General features: G+C 40.6%; 1 protein-coding gene across 1 annotated transcript; it reads left to right on the top strand.

Annotated features, from left to right (window-relative positions):
- The first annotated feature begins 322 nt into the window (after window positions 1-322).
- Window positions 323-8,512, top strand: LOC139724240 (LIM/homeobox protein Lhx2-like). The gene is made up of 3 exons (XM_071635384.1): window positions 323-591; window positions 2,621-3,039; window positions 8,463-8,512. Exons 1-3 carry the CDS (start codon window positions 323-325, stop codon window positions 8,510-8,512), a joined length of 738 nt encoding a protein of 245 aa, XP_071491485.1.
- Window positions 8,513-10,405: the final 1,893 nt, after the last annotated feature.

Below are 10,405 nucleotides of genomic sequence, written 5' to 3'. Positions count from 1 at the left end.
AATGATGTCATGTGATATGAACAACAAATATGGAGTGGAATTGATTCATTATCTGCAGAAACCTTACAATTGACGTAATTCATATCAATGTGACTTACTTATGAAAAAAAGGTCTTGTGAACTAGTTTGTCTGTCTATCTGCTTGCTTGATAAAAACTCAGACTTCTCATAAGGAAGACGTCAGCCACCGAACAGGGACACCTCACAGAAGCATTTTCTGAAGACTCATCCAAGTATAAAGCAAAAGCAGCGAGAATTTCAGCATCAGCTGTGACTGGAAGGCTTGGACGACGCACAGCACAGCCCAGCTGCCATGCCCGTGATGGGTGCGAGCAAGGACCCAGAGTCGCCTCAGGGGGAGAGCGCGGGAATGACGGCGAGCGCGAAGCATTCGCCGGCAGCGGCGGCGGGCAGCCCCGCCGTTTGCGCCGGCTGCGGGGGCCGGATCACCGACCGCTTCTACCTGCTGGCCGCGGACCGCCAGTGGCACACGCAGTGTCTGCAGTGCTGCGAGTGCAAGCAGCAACTCGACACCGAACTCTCATGTTTCGCCAAGGAAGGAAATATATACTGCAAGGACGACTACTTAAAGTAAGTTTGGTTCTCGTCATAACTCTCTCTCTCTCTCTCTCCTTTCCCTCTCTCCCTTTCTTTCATCGCTTCGTTTCAAGTATAGGTCCTCTCACTTCCTAAATACTCATCCTCAAATAGTTATCCCATAATCTGATGGTGATCATGATTTACTAATATCTACCTTTAAATTTGGTGCAATGGATAAGAAGGACGTCTATATCACAATGTCTCTTAGACAATAATCTCCTATATACGTTAGATAGCTTTCTTTTAGCTTTGTTTGGACATACATTGTTTCATTAAAGTGTTCTGACGGCAATGGGGGTAGCAATGTAGCGAAAGATTCCACATGAAATTGGCTCACCAAAACGAAACCTCAGCAATTTCACGCAGAACATGACCTATACGATGATTAATGGTGGGACCTTGAGCTGATGGAATGCTTCTCAACAAATGGCTGTGATACCATATCGTTGACGAATGATAGACAAAACTGCTTCCATAATTATTATCTATATCCAGTGTCTTCCTTCTGTGGAAAATCCAACGTAGATTTTATACTCAGTACTTGACGTCCTCGTAATCCTACTTTGAAAGGAAAAAGAAAATTCACATAGAAAGAAAGGAAGAAATAACTTTTACTTTTCATTACTCTTGGGGAAACCCATTCCGTCATAGAATGCACCTCTGCATGCTCCTTTTCGGGTTAAACAGAAATAGGAGAAGTCTATGACATCTGATACTATTCTCTGTCATCTTATGCCCTATACATGTTGACACTGAGGGTGGGAATGGATGATTTTTAGTTTAAATGGCTTGTATCGAGGCTAATGTTGTCGAGTCGTTGGTCCCTCTGACGAAGAAAAAATATATGTATACAGCCAGAGAGCAAACTATTGTTCGTATCAAAGATCGTGAAAACGAAAGTGTTGTCATTTCAACAGATTTTGATCATCTGGTTGCTTAGCAACGAGTGATTTTTAAATGCAAGATTATATCAACATGTCCATCAGTCATGGAGATTCTTTTAGGGTAAAAAAAAAAACCATAAACAGGCAAAAACATGAACTGTGATCTAACAAACAAAATAATACTGGATAACTTCATAGATCTCAAGAGTTCCATAGAGAACACCGGCTTAAATGCATAAATAGGACTTTCGTGTGCCCTTTCCAAAGTCCTAAGTTAAGAAGGCATGTTTCTGTCATTTTCATTTCTTGCCAAATAGCTGTGAATGGTTGTACTCGCAATCCTCATTAATTATAGGTAATTTATTCAAATCATCAACAGTGTGGTGATCATTTATTGCGCTTCTTGTTCTCAACGAATATAATCAAGCTGATACACACAATCATTTCAACAAATTAGGCACCCAATTAAGTGTTGATTCATCAGTTTGGTTCATAATATCATTCAATTATATGTCATATGTATATATACTGTGTCATCTTTTCACCCGCAATATAATATCTATGTCAATAAGTCAATTAATTATCAAATTTATCTACTCGTAAGTGCGGAATTATTTGCGTCTTTTCTGATATCAGATACTTTTTCATTACTTGAAACGGTTTAACATGAGATTTAATCTCATCCCACGCTAATGTATTTCATGATTTCTGCGAATTAGACCTACATTGGAAACTAAAATTAGAAGAGGTCCTCAGGGAGGCCGAACGTGTCCTTCCTAAAATTCATCATGAAAAGGTGACAACAACACCACAATAATTTGATGTGACGACAAATAATATATTGTGAGTTGTGTGATGATGTCAGATGACTGACGTAATTTCATTGCAACAATATACTTTTGTCATGAAAAATTGGAAAACTTAAAAGAAATATCGAAAGTGTCTAAGCTCACGTTCGATTTTGACGAAACTGTTTCAAGTTTGCCTGTATGACTTTATAGTGGATCTGCACTGTAATCATCTCCAGTAAAAACTTTGAAATATCTGAATTTTATACTGCATTCGTTCTCTCATGCAATGTACTTAAGTAATTTTGTGACAGCAGTTTGTTTTTATCCTTACACTTTATTTTGTAGACGGTATGGAACCAAGAAATGCGCCCGCTGCCAGCTCGGCATCGCGTCGCACGAAATGGTGATGCGCGCACGCGAGCTTGTGTACCACCTGACTTGCTTCAGCTGCGCCGTGTGCAATCGCGAGTTGACCACGGGGGATTACTACGGAATGAGGGACAACCTTGTCTACTGCCAGCTGCATTACGAGGCTCTTTACCTCCCTTCTCCTGAACCCCTCACCTACCATCATCTCCACTCTTCACCCCCGCCCCCATCGATGCACGATCTGTCACCGCCCTACCACAGTCACAGCTGCTCACCCACCCCAGGCGCGTCGCCTCCTACCGGACACCCCTTCTTTCCAAATGGACTCTCCCCAATTCATAAAGGCAGACCACGAAAGAGGAAGGGAGCGGACCATCTCATGGGTTTCGCAATGGGTAAGTCTTTACCTCACACATTCACATTAATATTCAATAACGAATTATCACGCTGCTACCCAAAAATGTTCCGTTCAAATGGGCCATTATGCTGGAGAAAGAAGGAATTAGTGACAAATGCAAGCCCCAAACCTGTTTTTCTCTTCTTTCTTTCTTTTCGGGGTAGAAAATGCTATCAACGAGCGAGTAATGTGCGCGTGCGCGATGCCAGCTACCTCCAGAACTACAAGTATCGTATACAGATAAGAGCCTGCTGGAAAACCGAAGAACGAGAATGATCAGCATGCATTTAGTCATTCTAAAGTATTTTTAGTACATTGATTTTCTCGAGACTATTTCATTTCTTTTTTAAATTAACATCCAAATAGTAGAGTGAGGGCGCACAACGTCTATTGCCTTGGATAAAAGAACAAGAAATCAAAGAGAGATGGGGGAGGGAGAGAGGGAGAGAGAGGGGGGGAGAGCGAGGAAAATAATAAACGGAAGAAGAAAAAGAAAAGGAATCAAATTAGTTAATTCCTTTCAAGTATATGCTGAAAGTGGCTTGGCCCCTTTACAGTTGTGAAAGACGTGACCACTTGTATAATTTCAAACTTACTCCACCGAATTTGAATCTTTACGATAAAACATTTTCATTTTCAATCTCATTTCCCCGCCACTCGAGGTTGTTACTATTGCCATTGATTATTGTTTTAGTGTATCTCTTTCTATTCGGTCTCTTTCTTTTTTACCTTCTAGTGCGTATTTTTTCGCTTGAAGTAAGGAAAAAAGCACAGGAAATAAAGTAAATAAGTGATGATATATACTGTGTCATAGATTTCAGTGTTTAACATTTACAGATTCAAATCGTGAACAAAGTCGGGAGGTTTCGTTTGAGATGTCTAAAGGTACTGGTAACACCAACTCCTGTCAGGGCATGGATGACTTGGTTTGCCGGTGAGCGTTCCGACGTATCGCACCCCCCCCCCCCCCTCCCCCTTCAGTCTTTTCGATCGAAAGATTACGATCGATATTTCATGTGGATGTTCTTCTTTCTGTTCGTTTGAACAAGGAATAAAAAGGGATGTAGAACATCGATTAGGCATCATTGCTAGTCGATCACGCGCACCAATTCCAGTCCTTCGATTAAGTGTCAGTCGTCTGCTCCAATCAGATCACACTCGCGTTATTTTTCGGCACACGGAGACGCAGCGCCCGGACTATTGAATTGATCAGGTCGAAGAAACCTAGACGAGGGGGAAAAGGATGTCAGGACTTTGTTCAATTTCGTAGATATTTTTTTTTCGTTTAATTTCAATTTTGCCTTGTTTTGCTTATGGTGTTTTTGTGTGCAGTGATTGATCCAATCATGATGGTATTATAAGGAAGCACTGATCGATAATTCGATATGGACCATCTATCTAAGTGCACGAGTGCATGCTCATGCAGTGGGATATACAGTCACAACAGTTTAGATACTCTTGGCTCGGATCAAAAAACAAACGTAGCAGGAATGAAAACATTCGCCAAGAATGCCGTCAAGAGAATTTTTTTACAACTTCACTTCGCATCCGCGGCGAGCTTTTGTGTAGCGCTGCGCGCGCGACCGTGTGCTAATGTGGACGACTTGTGTGCGCTTTCATAAGTTCGTTGTACAGCGGTCGCCTGCACAACCGCAGCGCTCCCCCTTTTACGCGCACGAACAATAAGGAGTGTTTTCTTTTCCCGCCCATATTCATTCACGGGTGAGACTGGGAAAACTCTACTTTTGTGTAACCCATTTCCTTTTCCGTTTTGTTTCAATCCGCATCAGTCTGTGTCCCGAGAGGAAAGGTGACTCTTTTGCAAAGCCTTACGCGCTATGCTATATTGTATCATCTTTTGTACAGTGGAATTTTTCCCCTGTCACGAGCATGAACACGATATGATAAGTGAAAAAAAGTAGGGCCTATTCCAATATGCATAGCACGGAATCACTTTGCGTAACTTAGTGTGGTGTGAATTACATATACCTTTAGCACGAATATCACATCAGAGGCAACGTGCAAACATGTTTTTCAGTATGAATGTTTTACTGGCGTCAATCTTAGCTCATTAGTTTTGAAGGTGCAATACGATAAAGTGATTCGAATTGAACGGTTTTTTATTTGATATAGGGCGTGTAAGGAAATTGAATGTTGAAACAAAGTAACATGTACGTAAGCTATGATTGCATAAGACCTCATTTTTGTTAATTTGTGATAATTGCCAGTAGAGCTATATAAGAAGAAATAGAATGATATATGGGATATTTCTTCATAATTTCAATGATATTCCTTGTTGTGTAAAAAGTGAGGTATTACTGGAGAGGTTTTATTTTGCTATATCTGATGATGGACTTACTTTAAAGGGTTTGTTTCTTTGTTTGCGATCAAACTCTTCATTGTGAATACCTTACCGGTCCTAAAGAATTTATCCAGAGTAATTTCTCCCGAGTTGGCGAGTTGTCTTTCATTGTAAGTTTTAAACCCCAGTATACAACTCGGCACACTTTTAAAGCAGAGGGTCATTGTTGGTGAGGTACCGTGTAGAATTCAAACCCATGATTCGAACCCTATACATTCCCTGTGTACAGTCAAAGACCTTCTTCCGCTATGTCACTCTGCTCCTACTGTTGCGCAGAGGGGTGTTTCATAAAGCTGTTCGTAAAGTTACGAACAACTTACGAGCCACTGGTGATCAGGTCTTGTGCTGAATTATGGAAATTCTGATAAGTAATAGCACATCAGAACTGATCACCAGTCGCTCGTAAGTTGTTCGTAACTTTACGAACAGCGTTATGAAACACCCCCTGCATGGACTGAACATTCTCACCTCTCACACACAATTTTTAAAAAATACCGGGCAATCCACGCCGCCAATATTCACCAGAAGGTATACTGGACCTGTGAGGAGTTGAGCAGTATACACTGAGTAGAAACACGCAGACGTCCTTTTTAGCTCTCTTTTCATATGCGACAGCAAAAACAAAATAGGTCCAGATCTTTCTGTGAGGACACAATTGGCTCCGACATGGCGTCAGGCTTCCAAATTCTAAACAGGACTAACCTTGACTTTGAAGAAGGTCGCTTAGATGCTCGTCGATAAACAGTGCTTTGGCACAAAAAGGATGGAGGACCAGCCGGCCACATTTTTCCAGCTGTCCCCAGTAGGGCCTACAAGCACAAAATGACAACAATCAAAAATCAAAGAACACACGATTGCTCACACGCACATACACACACACACACACACACACACACACACACACACACACACACACACGAACGCACGCACACACACACACACATATGTGTGTATATACATATATACATTGTAAATACACGATATATGCACGCACGCAGTCTGCAAAAAGTAACTAAACAAGGGACGAGTTTCTGTCTTGTTACATTGTCACTTTTATCATGACAAAAAAGTTAAAACGAATATCAACACTGAAACACAATCATATATTCTTGGATTTAAAATATGGCATGACCATCTAGTCCACAATATTGGCATCATCGCGAGAAGTATTGTTATGGGTTTGATAATAATGATAATCAAACTATACTTTCAAATGACCTGAATGTTAACAGACCGAAAGACAGTCATAATCATAGACGTTCATTCCTCCTCACTGGATTTTCATTTCACTTCAACGCCATATTCACATGTTAAGTCACATGTTCACTAAATCAATTTTGTCTTCGTGTTATTCGATCGAAGAGCAAATCCACATCGAAGGCATTGATGTAAATAAAACTATAAAGTATAGGTTTTAGTAGACATATTCAAAAGACGTATATTTTGTTTCATTACAATACGCAGGAGTGAACGCATGTTCACCCTGAAGATCTGGCATTATGCATTATAATTGTCACTACCAGTATTATTGGGCCTATATTATAATTGTTTTGAGGTGGTTCATATCAGAGAGGGCTACGAGAAGAAAGTGTATACCTTATTCAGCAGTGATCGCTTATTTTCTTGTTGTCTTTAAAATCAAGGACAAAAAGAAGACTTGAATGAAATCTGTTTTGTTGTTGTTGTTTGATAGTTCGAAGACAATAAAAACCAATGAGACGGGAAACTTTCAGCTTAGGATAAAGAAAAAAAAATTGCTTGTTCGTCTGTCACTTCTGTCAGATATGTTGTCAGTCAACACCCGGGTCGTAATGTGCCGGGAAAAAACAGATAAGCCTTCTTCAAAACCTTCACAAAATACACACCTCCCTTGTTCTAACACACACATGGACTGATCCAGATGAACAAGCCGAGAGTATGCGATGCGAGCACGGGCTGCGACGGAAGGTGGATTACTACTCTCGGCTAAGCGAGCTCAGCACTCAGTGGGTTAAATCTCGTATGAATGACAGGCACGGTAGAAATGCAAATAGTCCACTTACTCTGAGAGGATTTGAAGATGACTTCACGGTTTGATCTCAGCAAAAACAAACAGAAGATCTCTGCGAGACGCGAGAGGAAATTCTCTCCCCCATTCTGGACTATAGTCGAGGTTTAACCAAAAGCAAAACAAGCTAAAAAGAGCGGAAGGTGGAGAAAAAAAATTGTGGGAGCGTGAACAGTTTCACTAACACCTAATAAAACGTGCGCTCCTGCAAGATCCCGCCCCATAGTTGAGCTAAGGGGGCTTTGTATGCGGAATTCTGAACTGATATCTATCCCTCTCGAATTTGTCCAAATCTATGATGTCTCGCTCTATTCCATACCCACTCCATCCCTTCCTGCACTTCGACGGTGACGGTAATATCCTTGCCGGCGACGCGGCGGGTTGGCCCTACCGCTAAGCCGCTAAAATGTATTTATATACACCGCGTCGAGGCGGGCTTTGCAGCCTTAGCTCTATGACGACCATGAGGAAGTAATCTAATCGCTATTAAAACAAATTCTCGCGCACTAAGACTCGAGATTGGTCAATAAACAAGTATGACCGTGGGTCTTTCCCTGTCAGAAGGGGACAAAAATCACAGAAACGTCATATCAAAAAGGCAATAGAGCACAGTGCATGCAGAGCAAACACACCATTCTCAAAGTTGATTGCACTGTCCCCAGCTATGATTCAATCACTATAAATACATTTATTTGTGCGTTTTTCCCAGAACTTTATCTCTGCAACTTGAAACTTGATATATCAGTGAGATGAGACTACATGATATGTATCGATGATACCAAAGAACTTTATGTTTGTTTCATGTCAATTTTATTGTTAATCGATTCATGCAACGTCGACAAGGCTTGATTCAATTCCTGCCGAAATGATATAAAAAACCACTAATTTTTGTCGTCGTACCTATGATCTGAATAGCCAGAGTCGAGTGATATACAAAGCACAGGAATCGCATCCCTCCCTGCATTCTAACCTTGCTCAAGATGTTTTACCCATAATGCCCCTCGTCATCCAGGTGTGAAAGTGAGTGGAGCCCAGGGTCCTGGCAGTGCCGAATCACAATGACCGTAGCGCCCTCGTCTAGAGGGCGCTACAACACTGAAGAGGCCCTCATAGAAAGGACCTCTAAAATGTTGGTTGCAGTTATATCATTATGAATGTCATTACTTCTCATGTAATTATCATTACCATCATAATCATAATCATTTCCATAGGATAAGATATGATATGGAGAATCTAACTTCATGAAAGCAATTTACTCATACTAAATCAATAATAGGTAAAACGAAGTCGTGGTCAACATGGTCAATGTACGGGTTATATACATGACTTCTTATCTCTTGCACTGACACGACGATGTTCCAACAGAATGTGTGCATTTGTCTTGACAATTACAAAGACTGGAGGAATGATTGAATGAAGTCATTTCCAACAAGTAGCTGCAGATAAAGTAATCATTGAAGGAACTTATGTACGTACACTAATCCCTCTGATGACACGATTAATGTAAATCCTTTGGAGAAATAATCTATAAACAAAGAAGCGAACTCACGTAGAGCATCACAAATATCATCGATTACAGATCATTATGAGCGCCCTCTCTGTGACTTTCTATTTCTGTTTAGAGATTACGCAAGTCAATATCAAACTATATCTGCCCATTGTTCTACCACGGAAGTGTATCATTCACTTCCGTGATTGGTGGAAAGTTTCGTCCAATTAGATCTCTTCGCTATGTTGCCTTGTCCTCTGTGGGATGAGTATTGCACAGCGTGTTGCTTTAAGACGTCGTGTTGTGTTAATTATTTCATAAGAAATAATCAGTATTATGGAAAAAACTCTGTAAACATAAACTCATTTTGAACGGAGACATAAGAAGAGCTGAGTATCTTATAGGGAGATGTATCCCGGTCTAGTGAAATATTTGATTGAGTGTTTTGATAGTCATTTTTTTTTTCAGAGTAAAGGAAGATTGTGGGATAATCAAGGAAATCAAATTTAGTCTTAATGGATATAAGATAGACTAATGTTCCTTAAAGACTTCGCGCGTTTGTTTTGTCGATTTTTTAAGTTGTGTTTTCTTCGGGACCAGTTGTATAAGTATACTTCTAGGATTGTAGTCAACTATGCAAGTGACATACCATTGTACATTAAATTTTGTATTTTACTCTGTCTACCTACTGCAGTCATTGATTAGGCTACAAAAAAAAGTCAACGGATGTTCCAAATAATGTTGGGTTATGTACAAAATCCCACCTGATGCGCCATAAAATCTAGACAGCCGCATTTTGTGGGTTTTTTTTCGATCCAGTCAACACGCATACACGTGCGAGCAATTCCTAAAAAGAAACTTCATCACATTGTGTTTGTAATCAAAACGTCGCATCAAATCTTTGTCAAGTCAAAGGCCTAATTATGAAAGTCGTAGTCTCTCGAAATGAGCTCAGTGTGTTCTTGAAACAGTGCAATGTTGTCAGAGAAGAGTAAGTGTAAGTGAATTTATGACGACAGTGATGACAGATTCCAGTTTCTATATGTCTGTGGTTGGTGCCATACATCCTGGTGGAATATTTGTTGGTCCAAACATGGCGTATCTATCATCTTACAGGAAAGTGTGGAACTTGATTATTCGCGTTCTCTCTCTTTTGGTAAGACTGTAAAGTTATTTTGAAGTCGTGCTTATTCTTTCGTCCTTTGTCCAGATAAATGACGAAGCAAAAGGAGAATGCTGATTGCCGAATTCTGTCCAAATGTCGTTTGACTTGTCAACATTTTCATGACGTGACAGTCGGCCAATCATGACTGAGTCGTCTAGTGCAAGGCCGGCCGAGCAGACGACTGAACGAACGTGCTCGTATACGATACACCCTGCTTGTGCGGGAATACCATCACTGACAATTATCGAATTCGATTCAAATGATGCGGCTGACAAATTAGTTGCACCTAATTGGATGTCAA

Source organism: Diadema antillarum, unplaced genomic scaffold (assembly GCF_040938485.1).
Source record: "Diadema antillarum isolate AM-2024a unplaced genomic scaffold, OU_Dant_1.0 scf00000208, whole genome shotgun sequence".
Classification (NCBI taxonomy): Eukaryota; Metazoa; Echinodermata; class Echinoidea; order Diadematoida; family Diadematidae; genus Diadema; species Diadema antillarum.
The sequence above is the reverse complement of the archived record's forward strand: the minus strand, read 5'-3'. Positions and strand labels throughout refer to the sequence as shown.

Excerpts from the sequence above, each read along its gene's own strand:
- LOC139724240 (XM_071635384.1), top strand. The coding sequence starts at position 323 with ATGGGTGCGAGCAAGGACCCAGAGTCGCCTCAGGGGGAGAGCGCGGGA. Across the intron at positions 592-2,620 it reads TGCAAGGACGACTACTTAAA|ACGGTATGGAACCAAGAAAT; the intron begins GTAAGTTTGGTT and ends TTTATTTTGTAG. Across the intron at positions 3,040-8,462 it reads TCTCATGGGTTTCGCAATGG|GTGTGAAAGTGAGTGGAGCC; the intron begins GTAAGTCTTTAC and ends CTCGTCATCCAG.